The 21,935-nt window shown below is 59.7% G+C and overlaps 1 protein-coding gene across 2 annotated transcripts; it reads right to left on the bottom strand.

Annotated features, from left to right (window-relative positions):
- Positions 1-1,712: 1,712 nt before the first annotated feature.
- Positions 1,713-21,099, bottom strand: GRK2 (G protein-coupled receptor kinase 2). 2 transcript variants are annotated; one of them, XM_032489957.1, is made up of 21 exons: positions 20,720-21,099; positions 10,571-10,647; positions 8,717-8,790; positions 8,456-8,557; positions 8,293-8,367; positions 8,106-8,167; positions 7,265-7,316; positions 6,900-6,991; positions 6,458-6,557; positions 6,295-6,373; positions 6,086-6,216; positions 5,700-5,794; positions 5,519-5,626; positions 5,268-5,334; positions 4,856-4,956; positions 4,179-4,245; positions 4,003-4,098; positions 3,604-3,766; positions 3,328-3,464; positions 3,124-3,234; positions 1,713-3,027 (listed from the first exon to the last, which is right to left on the bottom strand). In XM_032489957.1, the coding sequence occupies exons 1-21, from the start codon at positions 20,830-20,832 to the stop codon at positions 2,863-2,865; spliced, it is 2,067 nt and encodes a 688-aa protein (XP_032345848.1). In that variant the 5' UTR covers positions 20,833-21,099; the 3' UTR covers positions 1,713-2,862. The 2 variants fall into 2 exon arrangements, with proteins under 2 accessions (XP_032345848.1, XP_032345847.1); XM_032489956.1 differs by having other exon boundaries at positions 3,124-3,237; positions 20,720-21,096.
- Between the last annotated feature and the right edge of the window lie 836 nt (positions 21,100-21,935).

Below are 21,935 nucleotides of genomic sequence, written 5' to 3'. Positions count from 1 at the left end.
ACACCGGAACCAGGGTGCAGGCTTCAGTTGGCTGAGCTCTGGTGTGGTTACCCTAGCCTTAGCCTGGGGTCTGGTCCTAGTTTTGGATGGTGAGGCAGCATCCAGGCTGGGCCAAGGCTGACCCTCAGTCTCAGTCTCCCTATTAGTACGCTGACCAGATGGTTTGACCTAGATGTTTGAGCTGAGTCTCTGGGCTGGGAGGCCCTGGCTGCCATTCTCACCCTGCCCCCTCATTGTGGCCAGGTGGCTCCTGTGCTATCTGGGATCACTTTGCTACCCTGCCCTGTGGGGTAATCAGCTTATTTGTAACGTCCTTTGGTCTGCGGCAGCTCAAAGGCCTCTGAATATCCAGAACCCTAAAATCAGGCCCTGCTGGCTACTACTAGCTGTAGCCCTCTAGCCTCCACCTTCCTAAAAGGGGCTACTCATTCCCCAAGCTCTCTTCACCCCAAATCTAACAGGACTGTCTCAGGCCCAGCCTCTCCTGATTCTGCAGCCTTGAACATGACTCCCCACTGGCTCTTGATTCCTAATTGTCTTCTCAACCCTTTCCCAGGGCCCCTTTTCTCCCTCCCTGACTCCCAAGTCAGGCTTCTCCCAGCTGAAGGCCTGTCTGTTCCCAGTGTCATCCTGGTGACATCTTCAGGACCAGATTTCAGCTCTTTCTGGGACACCTCTGTACCCTATGTCCCATGCAATCCATCAGCATGTCCTAAACCAGATCTGGCCACACTCGCCCTCTTCCCTTCAGGCCAGCTCTGCTCCCTGGCTGTTGTGACTCTGAACAGTACCACAGACCTCCTGGTGTGCCTCTCTCATCCCCAAGTTCTGCCTTTTCCTGCCGGGCTCTGATCTTCTTCACACATCCTCCACATGGTAATCTAACTTGTTCTACTGGCAGCTCTCACCACCCAGTCCCTGTCCAGAGCCTCCAAGGACTCCCCAAAGGCCAATCCAAGTTCAGACTCCACGTCCACTCCCATCTTTGTCCTGCAATCACTAAGTGCCCCTGGGCTCTGGGCTGGGTTTAGCCTGGCATTCAGGGCCTCCCAGGCCTGGCTCCTTCCTACAGTGCTCTTGCCAACCTGAGCCATTCTCAACTGCCAGGCCCCTCCCTAAAATAGAATGCCCACTTTCTCCACCCCAATGCTGGAGGCCCAGTTCAAAGTCCATTTCCTGAGACTCCATGGGGCCCTCAGAGCCCTGCCTGGAGTGGGCAGCGATGGACATCACCCATGAGGGCCTGTAGGGCAGGGACACAGGCAGGATGTTGAACAGCCTCTGGGTACCTAAGGCCTGGTGCTGGGGGGTCCTTCAGGCTTCAGGGACCTCTACTAGGGGCTGCAGAGCAAGACCAGAGGGGAAGCTAAAGCAAGAGAAGGCGAAGATTCAGAGGCTGCAGTGTGGCCCCGAGGGCAGAGATGTTCATCTGTCCATGGGGGTGTCCTCAGCTTGGGCCCTGGCGGGCCGAGCTCAGTCAGTCCAAATGTGACACCGAGCCCATACTGCAAGCACCTCTTCCTGCTTCCCTGGGCAGTGGGCAGGAGACCCCTCTGCTCCCCTGAGAATGCCTGGGCCTGGACAGGCTGGCTCTGGACACCTGCCATAGAGGTGGAAGGGATCTAGCGCCACCAAGACCCCCTCCCCTCAGGCCCCAGACCCATGGAGGCAGAAAATGATCATTGTCCACGAAAGAGTCTGACAGCCAAGGAGTCAGGCACCATTTTTTATAAAAACGCATAGTATCATTTTCCACTCTTTAAAATCACATTCAAAAATCGGCAAAGAAACGCCCCGGGGAGTGAGTAGACGGGAGGGGAGGGCCTGCCAACCCAGCCCCAGGGGAGAGGGCGCGACACCACACACGGCAGCGAGACTGGCACGAGGGGGCATGCTGCGGGCGAGGTGGCGCCCTGGGGAAGTGGCACTGATGGGCCGTGGGGCCGTGTGGCTGGATAGCCGGTGGGGCACACTGAGCAGCCCGGGGTGGGGAGGGCTGGCCCTACCTGGCCCCCTCTCACTGTGCTGCCCAGCCAGCCCAGGCTGGCCCCCTGTGGTCCTGGGCAGAAGAGCTCTGCCTGGCCCAGGGAAAGGGGGCTCGGGGCCAGGCTAGGCCAGCGTAGCACAACCCGCAGGTGCCTTTCTGTGGTCCCTGAGCCTGGGCGCTGGGGGTGAGACAAAGAGGGGGGCTATGGTGAGGGCAGCAGCAGCCACTGCCAATGCCACCCTCCTGGCTGAGCCCGTGTCCAGGGAAGGTGGGAATGGAGGCAGCCAGTGTCGTGGGGGCTCTTCCTGGGAAAGGGTGCAAGAGCCCAAGTCACGTGGGAGGCCCTGGGGTCAGGGAGACAATGGGCCTCCTTGTCCACCAACTGGCTGAAGGGGCAGGTCAGTGCAGGGCTGTGTCCCTGTTGCAGGAGGGGCTGCGGTGGGAAAAATTCAAGTAGTATCCCTGTGCTGCAGCCTCCCCTGGGGTGAGGGATGCTGGGCCACCCAGGTGCTGCGGGCACAGAGCGCACCCCACAGAGCTGGAGGTGGCACAACACCGCGTGGCACCATCCCTGGGGAAGGGGCGGGGAGCTGCCGGGGGCTGCTGCTCTCCCTGCACAAGAAGACACTGGGAGTGGGTGACCCCTGGGGGTCACAGCTGAGGGTGGCTGGACAGTGGCGGGGCGGGTGGCAGCAGGAGCCAAGGCAAGCAGGCCCCTCCCTGGGGGCTGGGCCAGGCTGGGGCCACAGGAAATCACAATAATTACAAAATAAAACCTTTTCCGCTTGGCGGGAAAACAAATAATAAAAATTCAACAAAATAAATTAGAGGTTTATAAAAGGCGGGCAGGAGGGCGGCCAGGTGGTGGTGGCAGGTCAGAGGCCATTGGCGCTGCCGCGCTGCACCAGTGGCACCTTGCTCAGCTCCACAACAGGTGAGCGTGGCTTGTTCTTCATCTTGGGCACCCGCTGCACCAGCTGCTGGGCCTCACGGTAGGCGTCACGCAGCTCCTTCTTCCACTGCACCAGCTCGGGGTCGCTCTGCACACCCACCGGGGTCTGTCAGGCGGGGCCTGGGTGCCCCAAGGCCACTCTGCCCCTTCCCCTCCCTGCTGGGTCCCCCAGGTCCCCACTCACGTCGCACTGCAGGACAAACTGCTTGCCGCCTCGGATCTTGAGAAGGAGGCACTTCCGTTCCTTGATCTGCGTCTCCTCCACCGACTGGATCTCCTCCATGGTCAGCAGGCTCTGCTGCGGAGGGGGGGAGGGGGCAGTGAGGGCGCAGGACAGGCCCTGCCAGCCACCGACCCCAGGGGCTCCCAGCCCCAGCCCGCTTCTTACCGGGGCCTCGCCCTCGCCCCGCCACTCCAGCCGGTTGGGGAACAGGTAGAAGTACCGCCGCTGCCACTGGGTCAGGAAGGGGTTGCCCATCTTGGACATGTAGCCATGCATGATGCAGTCCTTGCCCAGGGCATAGTCTGACGCAAGAGAGCGAGAGAGGGAAGCTCAGCCAGGCCCGCCTCACTCGCCCTGCCTGGATCTGAATCCTGGTTCGGCTGCTCTCTGGCTGTGACCCTGGCTGGGTCTGTTTCTCCCACGGCAGCTGGTGACCCTCACCTTCCTCGTGGCCCAGCTGCTTGTTTTTGGTTTTCTTGCGGGCCTCCAGTCGGTCTGTCTCAGCATTGATGGTGTCGAAGACGGTCTCTGCCACCTCCTGCTGCCACCGCTCAGAGATGGTGAGGGGGAAGTTGCGGTAGAGCTCCTGGTCGCTGTCCAGCAACTTCACCGCGGAGACGAGGCAGGGACCAAGCAGGGACATCCATCAGCCTCAGGCCTGCCCACCCCAGGGCCCTGGGACAGGGTGGTCTGGTTCAACCGAACCCCCAGGGATGTTCAGGAGGAGCCTGAGGCCCAGGAGGCTGATGGGGCTGGCACAGGGTCTCACAGGGGCAGAGGAAGGGGGAGGATGCCACCCGGGCCAGGCTCAGGGGTGAGAGGCCAGGCAAGACCCAGTACCTTAATTCCTTTTGTGTCCTCCTCATCAAAGGAGCCAATGTCGAAGGCATCGGCCGCATTCACCTCCCCTCGTGGGGGGATCAGTGGGGGAGGGTACTGAGACAGAAAGGGGGAGGGCATCAGCATGGGGCAAGGGCTACCGAGTGCCCCGCCTGGTGCCGGCTCCAGGCTGTTACCTTCTGTAGGAAGACCATCTGCCAGTCCAGGGAGCGGAAGAAGGGGCTCTCCTTCACCTCCTGGGCCCTGTGGGGAGATGTGGGTCATCGCAGCTTGACACCGCCCGGGCTGGGGGCAAAGTCTGGGCTGTGGGGCAGGTGGCCCAGGTTAACTCCTGGTTCAGCCACTCTCTGGCGCTGTGACCTTGAGAAAGTTCCTTAAACCTCAGCCTGTTTCCTCATCTCTAAAATGGGGAGAAGGGCAGTTCCCACGTCGTAGAGCTGACATGAGTTTTAACGTGGTAAATCTTGCAACATCAAGTCCAGCACTTAGTAAATGTTTAATAAACATAAAAAGCTGCTGTCATCATCATTATCATCACCATCTTTGTTACAAGGCCCCTTGGGAAGCCTGTCCCTAGCCAGCTCCAGCAGCTGTTCCCCAGGCAGCCCTCCACCAGAGAACATTGGACAGGGCTAGCTGTGCCCTACTTCTGAGCTCTCCAGAAGAGATTGGGACCACAGAGGAGGCTCCAGTGATGGGACACAGTCCTTGTTCTCAGAGAGACACAGGCGGAGATTTGGGCAGGCTGACCCAGCAGCCTACTGCAGAGTCTTGGAGCCAGCAGTGCGGACACCACCCAGGGCCCAGCAGGGAGGGAAGGCCTGGGACAATGGCCCTGGTTCCAGGCACTCACCCTCGGCCCAGGCAGCCTAGTCTCCGGTTGACATCCCTCTGCAGCAGCCCCTCCAGCAAGGAGCGGAGCTCAGGGGAGAAGGAGTCGGGCAGCTCCACAGCCTGCAGAGAGGAGGAGTGGGATGTTGGTGGGGCCCCATCACAACTCAGGGGCTCCTGAAGCTGCTCAGGGCAGTGGTGTGAGGGTCCAGGGCCCCAGCAGAGGGAGAAACATAGCCCACCTTCCTAACTCAGCTTTCTAGCTCTGACAACACAGGGAGGGTAGAGACTACCAGGTAGGAGGCCAGAGTGGGGAGGGGGCTGGCGAGTGGGAACTAAGAGTCCTTGACCCTGATACCGCAAGAGACCCCAGCCTCACTGTGGGCCCCCCCATGGACTCCACCCAGCCTCCCTGGGCAGGACCCTCCACGCACCATTGTCAATGTCATTCTGTCAATCTCATGCTTGTCTTTGGTCTTGTGCTGCCGGAAGGGGCTATGTCTGGGCGAGAAAGTCCGAAGTCCAAGGTCAGAGCACAGGAATGAGGAAACTGAGGCAGGCAGCACAAATGATCTTTGCCTAACACCCAGGCTGCAGTGGGCCCCCTCCCCCACAGCCTCCCACCTAGACCAGGGAGGAGCTTGTCTCTATCCTGTCCCTCCCGTGCCTGGGACGGCCCACTCACCCTCGCAGCAGCTTGAAGAGCATGCAGCCCAGGGAGAACCAGTCAGCGCTGCTATCGTAGGCCACGCCCTTCTGCAGAACCTCAGGGGCCATGTACCCATGGGTGCCCCTGTGGGATCAAGGAGGCCATGAGGGGCTTCATGGAGGGTGCGGGAAGGGAGACTGGGGACTGGGGCACTCACACACTGGCGTGGGGCTTCTTCTTGGAGAAGTCGCAGGCCAGGCCCAGGTCTGAGATGCGCACATGGCCGTGCTCGTCCAGAAGAATGTTGGCCGGCTGTGGAGGAAGCCCAGTGAGCCGCCAGTGGAGTGGCTTAGGACAGGGCCCGGCCAGGCAAGATACTAGCTGGGTCGCTGTCTTCAATCTAGAGGGTTATGGGTGTCCAGGGACAAGGCCAAGGGTGGCGGTTTGTCTTCCTTCCCCAGTCACAGCCTGAATCCAGAAAATGGCTCGTGGGAGGAGGAGTGCAGTGGGGAGGAGTCGGGCTGGCCTGTCGGGGGAACAGGGCTCCTGCAGGCCTGGCAGGCCGGCTGTGCTGTGAGGAGGGACTCAATGGCAGGGCCTCACCTTTAGGTCCCGGTAGACAACGAAGCGGTTGTGCATGTGCTCCAGGCCCAGGATGATCTCAGCCGCGTAGAAGCGCATGTCGGCCTCGGAGAAGACCCCGTGCTGGGACAGGTGGTAGTGCAGGTCCCCGCCTGAGGGAGGCAGTGGGCAAGGGGCTCTCAGCTCCCGCCCCAGCCCAGCCCCAAGCCCACCTGAGGCCAGGCACTCACCATTCATGAGATCAAGGATGAAGCTGAGCTTATCCGGCGTGTGGAACGCATAGGACATGCAGACGATGAACGGACAATCCTAGGGGGGCGGGAGAGGAGGTCAGCGGAGGCCGTCCAAGGCTCCGGAGCCAAAGGCGGACCCAGTGGCTGGCTGCCCGCTCACCCCGGTGCTGACGAGGGAAAGCATGATGCGCTCGTTCAGGGCCAGGGTCTCCCCTTGCTTCATCTTGATGCGCTTCTTGTCCAAACACTTCATGGCGTACCTGCAGGGGAGGGTCTGGTCGGTCAGTCCGTCCAGTGGCACCTGCAGGACAGGGCCCTGGGGCTGGTTAGGTGTGTGGGCAGTCCTCAGGGCTCTTGTAGGGAAGACTAGACACCATGACAAGCGTAGGACACACACAGATGGAGAGAGAGCAGAATTGCTGGCAGGCTGGGCTCTGGGGGCCCCTGGCAGGCACCAGAACGACATGGCAGCATGGAGGAATGGTGCGTGGCCCTTTGTGGACACCTGACCATTCAGTACCCTGCCACCTGCCTTCAGGGCACCCCAATGGCCCTCTTCTCCCTCAGGCATGCCCCCCAATGCCAGCTGACCAAGTGCTCACATCTTGCCCGTGTCGGCCTTCCGGCACCCGTACACCTCGCCGAAGCCCCCTCGCCCAATGATGCGGTGCACGCTGAAGTCGTTCATGGTCAGCTGCAAGGACGGCAATGACTGGGGTCACTGTGGGCCCCGCCCCTTGGAGGCAGGGGGCTTACCCGAGGTCCCTTACTGGGGGGCCACCCTTGCCACATGCTTCCCTGCCTTAAGCTGTCCCCACTGGGATTCTGGCACTGACCACACGGCCACACCCTGGGGGTTGGAGGGCAGACATCCCTGGCCTCCCTAGCCCTGGCCGAGCCCTGGGCCCCACTCCCTGGGGAGGAGCAGCAGTGGGTGGGCCTCTCCTCACCCACCCAGCCCACTCACATGGATGTTGAGCTCCACATTCTTCCACTGGCAAAATCGTGTGAATTTATCGCTGTAAGAGAAGAACCGGGCTCAGATGAGCCTTAGAAAGTGAGTGGAATAATGCTGGGTGTAAGTCTGCCTCACACCACTCCCATTCCCTGGGGTCCTGAGCCTCACTGTCCTTTTCCAGGACTGCCCAGAAAGAGCGCCAGCCTGAGCTGCCCCTGCATCCCCAACGCTGACCCTGCTATCTGTCTTTGGGTTCCTGCTGGAATCAGATAAGCTCAGAGGGGAGGTCTTCCAGCCTGACCCAGACTTCCTGCCACCACATCCACAACAATGCTCATCTCATCCTTGCTTGCATACCTGCAGTGACACAGCACTCACTCCCTGTGAAGCTCCCACTCCATGGCTAGGTAGCTGGGACACTAAGAAAGCTGTTTCGTTTATCAAGCTGAAATCTGCCTACAACTCCCACCCACCAGGCTGGCTCTAGCCGTGAAGGCCACAGCGGGTAGTGGGGTGGGCATGTCCTCTTGTGCCCATCCCTGCCACCACCCCGCTGCTTCTCAGCCCAGATGCTAGACAGTCCATGGGAGGCAAGACGCATAGGTGGCCCTTCACTCCCTGTAGACCCTCCTGGGACAGGCTTGGAGATGCCTGGTGCTGAGGAGGGTGGGGCGGTAGTGTGGAAGAGGTGGCAACCTCTTAGGAGTCCCCACACTGTGGTGTAGACAGGCCCAGGGGCCCACCTGCCCGGGGCCTGAAGCAGGCTGGCTTCTCTCCTCCGTGCCATCCACACCCCTCCTCAGAGCGACCTCTTCCTCCCCTTCCTCTCCTGTGCACACCCCGCTCTCACCTCTCGATGAATTTCTGGAACACATCTCCTCGGAGGTTCTGACAAATCTCTTCGATATACGGCTAAGGGGGGAAGCTGGAGGTTGGTGACTGAGCCAGAGCGGGAGCCAACCAGGCTCCTGGACCTGTGCTGCCCAAGGGAGACCCCGGCTGGGCCGAGCAGCAGCAGGGAGAAGCCCAGCACACACCTGGAAGAGATCCGGAGGCACCTGCTTCTTCACCAGATGGCCCTGGACGTGCTCGATGGCACTTTTCGAGAAGGGCTGGGGAAGACAGAGGCATCTAAATTCTCCACAGGGCCCTTCCAACCTGCCCCCACGCCCAGGCCGGCAGGCGGGTCCGGGCACTCACGTGTGAGCAGGCCAGCAGCTCCTTCATGATGTAGGTGTCAAAGATCTCCCGGCTGCAGGCCAAGCGCTCCTCCTCTGTCTCCAGCTTCTCGTATTTCTTGATCTAGAGGACAAGATCCCCACAGGTGACCTCTGGCCCAGGGGGTGCGGGGGCGCCAGTGCCAGCTGTCTGTCAGATTCAGTGGAAGCAGCCCAACACTCTCCGCTTTCTCCACGCACAGCAGGACCAGGCCCTGCCGTCTGCCAGCCCACCCAGCCTCACCTCCTCATAGAACTCCACCAAGGGCTTGGCCTCCTCTAGGTGCTTCAGGCAGAAGTCTCGGAAGAGCAGGTACCCTGAAAGCAAGCGTGTTGAGTCGCACTGAACACACCCGCCCCTAGAGGCCTTCCCATCATGGTGGGGTTGGCTCTGGGCTTCCCGGGTAAAACTGGCTAAGGAGAGGGCAGAGTCTGGTCCAGGCAGCCTCAGAGGCTACCACCAACCAAAGATTCCTGGATTCAGGGTCAGGGAGCCTGCATTTCCACCCGTCTCAGAATCTGCTTCCTTAGATGGTGGCTGGATTGTGACTGGCGCCTCAGTGAGATGGAGGTGTGGGGCTGACTCTGGCGTCTGGGCCCCCCACCATCTCACTGCAGTCTAGGGCCTGTGTCTCCTCAGAGAGGGGGACACGCCCACCAGGAGGGCTGTGCAGGTGCAGTGAGACCCACCTGGGCCAGGCCAGAGCTGCAGCGTCGGGGAGGAAGGCAGCCTCCCTGCACCTTACACCCCCTCCACCATCTGGTTGACTCTCATAGCAGCCATGAGAAACAGGCAGACAGGAAGGGCAGGTCCAGTTGGGGAACCTGAGGCTCAGGGAGGCCTGTCAGGCAGGCGGTATGTGGCAGGTCCTGAGAAGGACTGGCCAAGGGGTGGGGCCTTGGTGCAGGGGGCCTCAAAGGGCATGGGCCGCTGGGGGAGGGAAGTGGTGAGACAGACTTTGGGAAGGGCTCCCAGGAGACCTTGGACAGGCTGGCCTCATTCTCCCCAGGGATGGGGGCTTGGGACCTGGCAGAGCAGCCCTGAAGGGCAAATCAAAAGGAAGGGTGGACCCTACTCTCTCCAGCCCAACATGGGTGACCGGGCTTGTGCTGGGTGGCTTTCCACATCTCTTGGAGGCTCTGTTCCCACTGCCTGGCACCTCTGCCAGAGCTTGCAGCCATCACTTCTGGAAAAGGCAGACTAGCCTTTCAACACTATACCTTTAGCAATGTGTGACCAGGGCTCCCCAGAGGGCAAGCGGCTTTACTGACACTGCCGTACCCAGCCCTCCAACAGTCGGCAGTGGGCCTCCTGAGTCTGAGCTACTAGATAAGACTCAGAGAGGTGAAGCAATGTGTCCAAGGTAACACAGCACAGGCAAGGGACCCAAACAGTATGCTTCCGGACACACTGACTCCCTAAGCCTGACCTCAAATGCCTGGGCCTGCCATGCCAGGCCACTCCCATTTCAGAGCTGAGATCTTGCTCTCTGCAAGGCCACATTGGAGCTGTGTGTGGCTGGAGCCTGCTTCCCCGAGACCTGCCTCCACACTTCCCTGTGTGCCAGTCTGTGGGGTGGACCCACAAGACTTCTAAGACAACGGGAGGGGGAGAGAGGAGGGGCCTGCCGAAGCAGGTTGCTCACAAAGAGGGCCCGTGGGGGCGGGGGCGGCCGACCACAGCACGCCAGGCGCCACAGGAAGGGCCCCGCCCCTTCCTGTCAGTTCTACCAACGGCCAGAGCAGCTGTGCCTGCGCCAAGGGGAAGCTGCAACTCTCAAAAACAAAAACCCCAAAGGAGGAACTTCCCTGGCGGCCCTGGAAGACTGCTGGGCCCCCACCCCCTTCAGGGGGCTCCCAGGGACAATCAGGGGCTGGGAGGCACTAGGGTCACAGCTCTGCTGCACCGGGTGGGGGGGCTCACTGGCTGCCCTGCCCCCTCCCCTAGTGGATGAGACACCAAACCTCGGTCCAGACAGATGGGAGGGGGCAGGAAGGCGGCCTTGGGGTCTTCCTGCCCCCACGGCCTGGGCCTGGGCCTGGGCAGCTCGACAAGTGATGGCAGTCTTGGGGGTGGCAGAGCCCCCACCATACTTACCCAGCTTCTGGGAGAAGATCTTCTCGAAGGTCACCTCGCCCCGGTCTTCCAGGTACTTCTGCATGACACTGCGGATGCTGAAAGACAGAGGGGCCATGGTGACCTGAAGACCCCATGGCTCCCGACAGGCCTGCAGCCCTTCCCTGGCAGGTTGCTGCTTCCTCTCCCAGAACCGGGAGTGGAGGGCACTGCTGCCAGGTGTCAACTGCTCCCTCCAGGAAGGCAGGTTGGACCTGACCATGGGTCACACCAGAGGGACTTGAGGAAGCCTGCGCTTATCCACCAAGGCTCTGTCCCCCAAAGCCAGGGTGGCTGCAGGTGGCTGCTCAGAAGTCTGACCCCAGCACTGCCTCGTGATGCCTTTGGGAACTTGGCCAAACCTCAAAAGCCAGGCCTCACCCATCAGCAAATGATGGATCACGAAAACATGGCCCCTTCTGACAAAAGGATACTGCTTGGCCAGGAAATGGAGAGAAACCCTGATGTGCTGGCACGTCACACATGGACAGACCTGAGAGCACTCCGCTAAGGGAGAAAGAGAGTCACAAAAGGCCATGTACTGTATGATTCCATTTACATCACATGTCTAGAGCAGGCAAATCTACAGCAACACAAAGCAGACTTGTGGTGTCGGAGGCTGGAGAAGGAAAGGGGAGTAACTGCTAATGGGTACGGGGTTTCCTTTTAGGGTGACAGAAATGTTCTAGCATTAGGTGGCAGTGAGGGTTGCACAACACAGTAAATGTACTGAAATCCACTGAATTGTACACTTCAACATGATGAATTTTATGTTATGTGAATTGTATCTCAATACCAAAAAAAAAAAAAAAAGCCAAGCCTCAGTTCCTGTGTCCCCAGCACCTAACTCTGGAGGGCAGAGGAGGAGGGGCTGGCAGTCGTGACCACGAAGCCCAGGCCCACACTCCCCGCCCCCAGTTACCTCACCCCAATGCTGAGCTTGCTGTCTGGGAAAGTCACACCTGGCCATGCTGCCTGCCTCAGTTGCACCTTGCTGTCCCCCCTTCTTCTTTCCTGTGCTACCCAGTCTCGCCCTGCTGACCCGCCTGTCATGAGGGACAGCTGTGGTCACATCTGGGCCCCTGAGGAGTGCTCTTGGCTGCCATGCTGAGGGCCGAGCTGATGAAATGTTTACACAGCATCACTGGGGACACGTGGGGCCGCTGGCAGGCCACTCATGAAGGGGCTGCTGCTGGTGAGCACCCCACAAGCCAACCTCTCTGTATCCCTGTGCCCCTCTAGGAGCCCAGCACAGGGTCCATCACCTCCTGGAAGGCACCATGCACCCCTGCCCTCCAGGTAGTCCCTTCCAGGGCACCAGTCCTGCGTCCGTGGTTCTGTGACATTAGACAGCTTGAGACAAAGCCTGAGTGGGGCCCAGTCAGTCGGAGGAGACTCGGGAAAGAAAGTGTTCTAGGCCGTCGGGAGAGGCTGTGTAGAGGAGGAACTTTACTGATTCCTCAAGTGCAAGCAGGATGTCGACAGGTGGTGAAGCCCAGGGCAGGTGGGTGGACATGAGGGCAGGTGGGTGGACATGGGGACAGCAGGGAAGACCTGGCCAGGGATGAGGCTGGGCACAGGACACTTGGGAAGCTTGGTCCAGGGAGGCAGGCAAGTAGACAGTCTCCGTCAAAGGCACCCACAGGAGGAAGCCCAGGTATCTAACGGCACTGGGCTGGGAAGGAGGGAAACAGGTGGGGGAGGAGCAGGCTCAGGCTGTTGGACGGACGGGCAGCAGAAAAGCTGACAAGGCTAGCTGGGGGTTTCGAGGCTCCAGGCCCTGTCAGAGAGGTGAGGAGAGAAGGCCCCAGGCAGGGCTAGTGCTGCCAGCAGACCCTGCCAGCCTCTGGGCCAGGGCTTGAAAAGGGGGACTCCTGCACTTTTATGCTCAGCACTAGCCTTCTGGGATGGTCTCGGTGGAGGCACAGGCTCTGGGCCTCCCAGGTCCTTGGCTGCATTCGAGCCATACACGAGAACACAGGGGTATCCGGAGTGGTCATGAATACAGGCCTGCTGCCGTGACCCCTTCCCCACCTCCCTACCCTTGGACACTTGGAGGTGCGATGACCTCCTCCGAAAACTGTCTCCAACAGGAAAACCAGTGCTGATGACTAGGATAGCCCTCCTGTGTCCCCATCCTGTGACTCCAACCAACAAGAGAAGATCCCCAGCTGAGGGCTTTTCACTTCAGAGCCGGTTCCCTCCGGGAAGGCAAGGATGCCCTCTGCAACCGCAGGGCCTCCAAGGCTGGGATGCAGCCCTCAGCCATGCTGGCACACACTCCCCTCCTGGGAGCCACACCGCAGCTCAAGCCCACCAGCCACCAACAAGGATACATCCCCTGGGTCCCATGGGACTCACAGGGACCCAGGAGGAGAGACCAGATCCCAAGTCCCCCATGTGCTTTACACACATCAGGAGCGAAAACATCTGTGAAACTGAACAAGGCAGCCTCCACCCTGGGGCTTGCACACTAGAGACTAGAGACCAGGGAGGCCACAGGGCACAGTCTGTGCCAATCTCTTGGGGCTCCCCACTCTGCGACAGCCAGTCTGGGGCTCCTGTTCATGTTCAGACAGGGAAACAGACTGGGGGGTGTGCTGGGATGCAGCATAGCAGGGAGGGCCCCATCCAGGGTAGTGAAGGCTAGGCAGGGTCACGACCAGGCAGCCAGGAGTCAGGGGTATGGAGCCCGGGAACCCTGCGAGGGCCAGATATCTCCCGGGAGGGGGACCAGGAAGGATGGGGCCTCACTACCCGCTGGCTCAGCTCTTGGCTCTTGGTGTCTGCACCCCATTTCTGTGTTTCAGGACATTCCAGTCTATGGAAGGGGATGAGGAAAAGCAATAAAGAGGGAAGAAATATCACAAAATGTTGACCCTTCATGGACGTGGATGGTCAGAGGGTGGTCAGGTGTGGTCAGGTGTCCAGACAGGTAGATGCAGATGATGGGCAGAGTGACTCCAGCTTGTAGGGAGGACCCTACCCGGCAACAGGGCGTGGCCCCCACAAGTGTCACAGGGAAGCCCCCCGGGAACCAGAAAGATTGGGACCTGCTCAGCAAATGCGGTGCGATGGGAATGCCCAGCTGGGAGCAGGGCCACCACTTCCCACTGCAGGGCTGGGCAACCCCACCGAGCAGCCGTGGCCGGACACGCAAAAGCCTGGGAAAGGCGCTCCCGGAGGGCAGACCTCCTCCCCTCCAGGCGGCTCTGCTGCGGCTCAGCCCAGGGAGCAGCAGAAAGTGCCCAAGCTCCACGCTGCCGCCTCGGTGGCCAGACCCCGCCTCCCGCCCCTCGGAAGGCTGCACAGGGTGGCCCAGCATTCTTCCCAGCCCGCAGCACTTCACTTTCTTCCTTAAAAAGAAAAAAATGTTTTCTAAATAAAATAAACAACTCCCCCCCAACCAAACACGAGGTCAGACTCCAGCAGAGTCCTGGCAGGGGAGGCCCCCCAAGCGGCAACATGAGGGTTTCCTGTCCATTCCCACGAGGCTGGGGCCAAGGGAGCTGGCAGGTTAGAAAAGTGTGTCATGGGGGATGCTCCCGCCAGGGTGGCAAGTACAGGCTGGCACGGGAGAGGCGGTTGCAGCTCGTGGGCTGGGTCACCTTCATCTCCCACACCCACTCCCCGATACTGGCAGAGTCTGGAGTGGCCACAAGCCCAGAACAGCATTCCTGTCCCCACCCAGGTCAACAACTCCCATATCCAGGAACACATGGCTGCTAGATTGACTCCGGGCTGTCAGGAAAGCCAGCATTGTCCCCCCCACAGAAGGACCCTAAGGCTCCAGTCCCTCTGGGAAAGGGCCTCTAAACGCCTTCATTCCCTCAGTCAGAGGGACACCCAGGCTAGGGTTCCAAATGGGTCTCCCCACCTCCCTCCCTGAGGCCAGGCCAAGTAAGAAACTTTAAATGTCCGGTTTCCCCACTTGTAAAATGAGGATGTCAACAAATGCTGAATTGCCACCACCGAGCAGGCCCCTTAAAATGCAGAGAGGACACAGCAGAAGGAGAACTCGCCTAAGATGTCAGCCTTGCTGTGAGGACTGACGGTCCCCTCCTCCTCCTGGAGGGAGCCCTCCTGCTGGAACCCCCAGCCTGCGCCTCCTTCTAGAATGGGATCAGAAGCTACCTGGTCTTGTTCAGGTCTCTGCCCCACACATGCCATGTCCTGGGAGGGTGGGGCTGTGGCCAGGCAGCCTCCTGCCTGGCAAGCTCCCTACACTGCCCCCCCAGGGCTGGGCCAACAAGCACTCTACAGCTGCAACTCCACTTTGCTCACAGATCAGCCTCAGGCTCTGTGCTGCTCAGCCTGGGGGCCCCGGGGGGCAGACCCGATACCTGCCCTCACGAAGTATCGAGGGCCCCTTGGCAGGAGCTGCCCAGCGCCCTGCCGGGCACGGCCGCCTGCAGCCAGGGCTGCTCACTCTGGCTCCCGTGGCTCTGAGGAGCAGGCCCAGCCCAACACTGGGGGAGAGCACTTCCTCCCTCCTAGCCGAGTGTGGGCTGGGGTGACAGGACGGCAGGGAGGGGGTAAGTGCTGAGGGGGAGAACTTCTGGTACCTTCGGGCACCACGTGGCTCAAAGGAAAAGCTAAGTCCCTTGCTCTGTGGTACAGCGGCCTCACAGACGACTCCCACTCAGGGGCACAGACCATGGCTTGTGTGGCCTGGGAGAAGCAAACACACTCATTTTGATGGCAAGGAAATCTAGGCTAGAAGAAGATGAGTTGCTTACCCAGAGTCCTGACCAAGTTAGTGGCAAGGAAATGTCCAGCCCTCCCTGAGAAAGGACCTCTCACCAGGCAGGGGCCTCCCCTCACCTCTCACCAGGCAGTGGACTCGTGCCCCCATGCCTTGCCCCCAACCCCCTTCCCATCAGGCCTGGGGTAACCTTGGCTGGCACCTGGCAGGCCAAGAGCCATGGCTCCTGTGCTCTCGTGTGACACGGATCCTAGAGCCACGAAACCTCAGGAGGGTGCAAGCTGGCACAGGGGTTCCGGGCCTAATGGGTCTGGTGCAGCCATGCCTGGAACCGTCACGCTCTGGGAGACGACGGTTAAGCCGGCAGATCAGAGGCTGCAGCTGTGGCTGAGGTGCTCCTCTGTGGCATTTCCAGGAAACCTGGCACCAAGGTGGCAGCGGTAGGAGGAAGTCCCTGGGGACCTCTTAATATTTCTCAATGACTCTCCTTGGGGCTGAAAAATGTCCTCAGAGCTTGAGCACAGGGCCATATACCAAATGGGAAAGACAAACCCAAACGGCCAACTCTGGATCAAGTCCTGAGCCAGGAAGAGAAAATGATCTCCAGGGGGCACCGCACACACAAGCTCACCGAGAATGAACGCGGCCACCCAGGTTCCCAACGGCCTGGCGACCACAAGCAACTACTTCCAGGATGTGCGGGAAAAGGCGCTGTGGCGGCCTTGTCACACATCACAGCTTCTGCACCCTGCAACTCATTGCCATCATGTTAGAACAGACCCAGAACAAATTTCCAGGGCATCTTGCCCTGCAGTTCCCAGGACGGGGGCTCTCCCCAAACCCAAACCTAGAATGGCCTCCAGAGTCAGAGAACCCCCTGCTCAGAACAGAGCTGCTATCACATTAACACCAGAAAACCCACTTCTGAAACCTGCCCCTCTGCCAGCAGAGATGGCACCCCCCTCATTAGAGTGATGCAGAGAAAGTAAGTTACTGTTTCAGAAAAAGATGCAGCCAAACACCTCATTTTTAGTATTTCTTCTTTGAAACAGATTAGTAGTAACTCGAGTGTAATTCTGTTTTATGTGACCAGCAGAGGACACGGGCCCCTTGGGGCCACAGTAAAAAAGGGCACGTGTGATGGAGGCTGTGTGTTCCTCAAAGACTCTGAAGTCCTTGTGGCTTCTGCTGTCTGTTCCAAGGCAGGAGCATAATATCGTGGAAGCACCAGCCGTGCACAAGCAGCCCCAACCCTCCAGCCCCCAAGCGGTTGGCTCCTCTGCAAAGCCTACCTGGGTGCCCGGGAAGGCAGGGAACACAGCTGCAGAGTGTGCCTACACCTGACGTCACCAGGAGTTTACTACTAGGAATTGATCGTGCATTAATAGGACACGTTATTCCTGGGTTGGCAGAGCCTAGATTCCCCGGCACAGATTCCAACCTGTAATGTTCACACTCCCTTCAAATCCATTTACTGAGGGACTGGCAGGCAGGAGAGCAACTTAATAGCAAAAATGTGAACCCCCACCCCCACCCCCGTGCTCTGGAAAGGAGAACAGATGGGAAAAGACGTCCTGGAGATCATTGGGGCGGGGAGCAGGGGCTTCAAAAGCCCAGAGGGAATGACTGCTGAAGAGATAATCTTGTTTCCAGGGGTGGGAGGAGGGAGAAGGCTGCTACTGGAGTGGAAAGTTCTGGGTAAGGGATAAAGGCTGGAAACAGCAGGGTTTCTCCTGGTGATGGAGAAGTGGAGGGAAGAGAAGGGAGAAAACCATTCCCTGTGCCCCTTCCCTCCACAAATCCAGGGCAGGAGTCCTGGAAGCAAAGAGTTAACAGGAACGAAGAAGAAGCGGAGGAAGAGCAGCGGGTCTGAGACAGGGAAGCCAGAAAAGGGCAGGAAGGAGGAAATCCCTGGTGGGGGGAGGGACCAGGAAAGAAAGAGCCTAGAGAATGGGAAGCTGCAAGAGGCACCAGCTCTGACAATCTGCTGCTGGGGCTGCCACTGTCAACAGGGAGGGCAAGGGCATCTCCTGGGACCGCCCAGGCCCGTCTCCTCAGCCTGAAGCCCAGAGATTAATTACATGAGGCCTCCGTGGTCATATTAAGCAAATGCCGATAATTACAGGACTGCTCCTGCTGCTGGGAAAGGGAGACAGCAGCTCCTTTAGGGAGAGGCACAGACCACAGACCCGGAGAGCTGCAGGAGCACTGAGAGGTCACCAGTGAAGGGCAGCACCTCCTTTACCAAGGTGGAAACTGAGGCAGGCTCTCTCACTCAGGGTAAGGGATGTGCCCTGGTCCCCTGTGAGCTGGCGCTGCAGCGGGATTAGAAGCCGGGTCTCCTTCCAGCTGCACAGCTGCCTCCCTCCACAAGAAGGGTGAGAAATGGGTGTTTCCTCGGATTCCATAGGGTGACAGAAGGAAAGGTCCCTGTGCCAACTCACAGTGGCACCGCGCCCAACAACTCCTGTTCCCCAGGCCTGAGGAGTCAGAGCTGTGATGCCAGCCCCAACTCCCAGCCAAGCCACTACCCGGGCACTGGCCGCAGGGAGGCTGCCAAGATGGACCACCCCAAGGCAGGAATGACTCCAAACAGCACCTTGTCTTAGACAAACTGGCCTTTCTCCTTGACCCTGACTTTGTGGGTTAGGGGAAGACATGACCCCAGGCTTGGAGCTGCCCCCACCACTCGCCCCCTCTATGCACTTGCTTTGCCAGAGAGCTCAGTTCTGTCCCAGCGGCCGGAGGGGGCTGGGCCTTGTGAACCAAGACAGTTGAGGGTGCTGGGGGCTGGCCTGGGGCTTCCAAGCCACCTCCCATGACTCCCTGGGCAAGGGAGTTCCAGCTGGCACACTCCACAAAACAAAGACCAGGCTGAAAGCAGAGCTACAGAGGGGTGTATGGAAGAAACATAGCAGGGAGAGAGCACGTGGGAGTCCAGAGACCCGAGTTCAAATTCCACCTCGCCTGTGATCAAGTCTCTCCCCTTCTCTGAGCTTCAGCTGCTTCAGCTACTTAACGGGGAAAATGCCACAGTTGTGTCTGTTTCCCACAGTTGGGAAAAGGATAAAATGGAGTAAAAGCACTTTGCAAACTGGGAAGTGCCAGGCAAAGGTAAGAGACAGTCATAAATGATGTTCAGGGTAGGAAGCATCTGACCCAGTGGGTGTGTGAAGCAGAAAGCAAAGAGTGGCGTATCCTCTGATGCAGGAGGCCTAGAAATCCAGGGCCTTCCCTGGCCTTAGCTCACGCATGGTCACTGCTAGGGCCTCTAGGCCATCTTGCAGGTGTGGGCCACCTCCCCAGTGTCGTGCTGCCAGATGGTGATCCTAACCAAGAGCCCCTGACACTTGGCTTTCAGTCTCCTGCTGTTTCCCTAAAACTCACAGCTTATCTAGTTTCAGACACTACACAGTCCTGATATTTCTTGAGCAACTACTACATGCATAGCGTTGCCAACTTCACAGGTTGGTTTCTGGATCCACTGAGATGACAGATGTCAAAAATAAATAAATTATTATAATTTTCACCATTATTCCTATCACCGCAGCAACATCACAGAGCGTAAAGGGGACAGGAAAAGAGGAACATCTTGTTTCTCAGGGTTCTAACACCTGCAGAGCCAACCCAAGGCGGGGCCCCATCAGGAGCAATGCACTCTGGGGTGAGATTACCCAAATGCAGAGTTCCAGAAAAGGCCCCGCCTCACGCTTTGCAGTCCAACCTACAGGAGGGTCTCGAGGCCGCTGACACCAAGGAGAGCAGCTGTGAGCCCCAGAGGCTGACTCTCCCATTTCCTCCCTCGTGGCTTTGTCATTTCTGAACTCATTTTTGTTCTAACTGTTGCTGCTCCCTGGACAGCCCCCAGCTGACAGTCAGTTTGGTTCCTGTTTTGAGAAATCTGATTGCAAATGTCTTAGAAAAAAAGGGCCCTAACGGCCTTTTCAAAACGCAGACCAATTTTCCTCTCCCAGGCCTGGTGTTCAGTCAATCCGAAACCCAGCGAATAGTGCATAGGGGAGGGTGCGGGAGACATGAACATGGTACCCCCTGCATGGTACCCCTGGCAACTTTGGGTCCTGCTTCAGAGACTCAGGATGCCACAGAGTCACAGCCCTTATTTCACACTATCCACCTTTCACAGATGAGAAAACCGAGGCCCAGAAATGGGAAGGGACTTGCCCAAAGTCACATGGTAAGACCAGGACAGTGGGCTGGGGCTGGGCTCCTGGGCTGGCTGGGTGCCAGCATGGCAACTCTCAGGTATGGACGCAGGAGTTGCTGGGACTGGTCTCGCCATGTGACATGAGGAATCATGGTGGGCACACAGCTCTTGTAGACGCAGGACGGCCAAGCACTGGCTCAGGCCAGAGTGGTGGACACAAGGTGGAACTAGAAGCTGGAAGCCCTGATCTGGTGGCTGGGCACCACCCTGGATTACCTGTGACACTGGCAGGCCACTCATCTTTTAAGACTTCAGCTTCCCCAACTGTTCCATGGGGACAAAACCACACCTGTCCTACCTGCCCATGGGCTGCTCTGAGGGAAAGCACTCTAGAAGCCATAAAATGCTGGACAGCCTCAGCTATTGTCCATACCTGTCTACTCCCGCACCTAAATCCTGAACAGTTTAAACTTTGCTATCAGGTGCAACGACATCAGTTGTCTCACAGAGGGGTGGCAGCCGTGGTCCAGCTGTTGCAGGGGTGCTGGGCTGTCCCCTGGCAAACAGCACCCACAGGGCACCATAAGCAGGGCCTGCCAGAGGAGGAATTCGAGGGCAGAGGGACAGTGGGATTCCCTCAGTGGGATGGGCACTTCCCCACCAGCACTCCAGCCCCCAAAGCATTCAAACCCCATCCCAAGCCAATGACCCGCCAGAAGAGTGGGGAAGATCCGGGAAGACTCTCTCTCCCAAACCTCGCATAAGTGTCCACCGAGGGGGCTGGGGGTGGGGACAGTGGAACCCGAAGAGGGCTGCTGGGAACAGGGACAGCTAAGGGGTGGGCCGTAGAGTCAGGCCAGGTTGATGAGCAGGCAAAGGAGGGGATCCCATGGGGACCCAGGGCCACCGGGAGGAGGAAGAAGGGGAGCACGAACCCCTGGGGGAGAAGGTAGGAGCAAGGGGCTGACGGAGCTGAGGGCGAGTGTATGAAGGGAAAGGGAAGCAGAGTTGGGCAGGGGGTACTGAGCGGGTCGGGGAGCCAGTGGGGCTGGAAAGCTCTGGGGCTGGGACGCTCCAGGTTCACCGTGCACAGGGCCCGGGGCGCAGGGGTCGGGTCAGGGCTGCTGGACGCGGAGCGGGGGCGGGGGCAGGAGGGGTCGCGGGGGCAGTGCCCGGGTGGTCTGGGGCTGCGGGGTCGAGGAGCGAGGCAGCGGGGAGCGGGGCCGAGGGGCCGGCGGCCCGGGGCCCGCGCCCGCCTCACCTGGGCTCGGGCAGCAGGATCTTCTTGCTGGCGCGCGCGGCCGGCGTGGCCTTGCTCTTCTCCATGGCCATCAGGTAGCTCACATCGGCCAGCACCGCCTCCAGGTCCGCCATCTTGGCGGCGGCGGCGGCCTCTCCCGCCGCTCGGCTCCGCTCCGCTCGGCTCGGCGCGCTCGGCCCGGCCCGGCCCGGCCGCTCCGTCGGCCTCCGGCGCCGCAGCCCGCCTGGCCCCGCTCGGCGCCCGCGGCTCCGCTCGCCGCGGCTCAGAGGCGGCGCCGCCCCATGGCGCCGGCTCGGGCCCGGCCCCGGCTCGCTCCGCTCCCGCCGGGACTGCAGTCGGGCCGCCGCCGCCGCCGCCGCCGCCGCCGCCGCCGCCGCCCGCGCCCCGGAGCCGCCGCCGCCGCCTCCGGCCCCGCCTGCCGCGCACAGCGCCCGCGAGCCCGCGAGGGGCCGGGCGAGCGGGCGGCGGCGCCCCCTGGAGGCCACGCGGGCTGGACCGAGCCTGACCCCCGAGGCCACCCAGGCCCCATCTCAGACTCCGACCCCAGCCATGACCCTGACCCCAGACTTGAAACACAACAGGGACCTGGGACTGAAGAAGACACTAGACCCAGACCTTGATCACAACTCGAATCACAACTCGGACCTCCTTCTGGCAGTTCAGAACATGACCCCAGGGACTTGGATCTCACACTCTGGCTATAACCCCAGATCCCTGACCCTGGATGCAGTTGGAAACCTGACACCACACCTGGATAACATTTCTGACCCCAGACTCCAAACAGGACCTGAGACCTAGACCTTGGACCGCCACCTCTGACTCTGACCATGACCTCAGATCACCACTCTGGGCCTGCCCCTCTTTCACACCAGACCCTGACACTGACCCCAGACCCCCAACAGGATTGCAGATCCAGATTTTGCACCATTACCCCAAATACTGATCCCAACCACAGACCACCACCTCGATCCCATCTTGGTTACTGACCCCAACCTTGATTCCATCCCCAGTCTCAGACCACTATCATAACTCTAAACCCTGGACTTGAGGGCAGGGCCCAGGCCTGGACTTGGACTATTAACCCAGACCAGGGTTCTAGACCTAATACCAAAAACTCTATTGCCAAAGATACAGACCCAGGACCAGGCCATCCAACCAGGACCCGGACTGGACCTAGAACCCTTAGCAGGTCTGACAAATGCAGCTAGACTCCAAA

The sequence above is a fragment of the Camelus ferus genome, chromosome 10 (assembly GCF_009834535.1).
Source record: "Camelus ferus isolate YT-003-E chromosome 10, BCGSAC_Cfer_1.0, whole genome shotgun sequence".
In the NCBI taxonomy this organism is placed as follows: domain Eukaryota; kingdom Metazoa; phylum Chordata; class Mammalia; order Artiodactyla; family Camelidae; genus Camelus; species Camelus ferus.
This window is presented reverse-complemented; position numbering and strand designations above follow the sequence as displayed.

What these genes read in the sequence shown, in the direction of transcription:
- GRK2 (XM_032489956.1), bottom strand. Translation starts at nt 20,832, where the DNA reads ATGGCGGACCTGGAGGCGGTGCTGGCCGATGTGAGCTACCTGATGGCC. An exon ending in AAGAAGCCCCACGCCAGTGT is followed by an intron (nt 5,627 to 5,699) that starts GTGAGTGCCCCA and finishes TTGATCCCACAG; the next exon opens with GGGCACCCATGGGTACATGG. An exon ending in AGGACACAAAAGGAATTAAG is followed by an intron (nt 3,767 to 4,002) that starts GTACTGGGTCTT and finishes TCCGCGGTGAAG; the next exon opens with TTGCTGGACAGCGACCAGGA.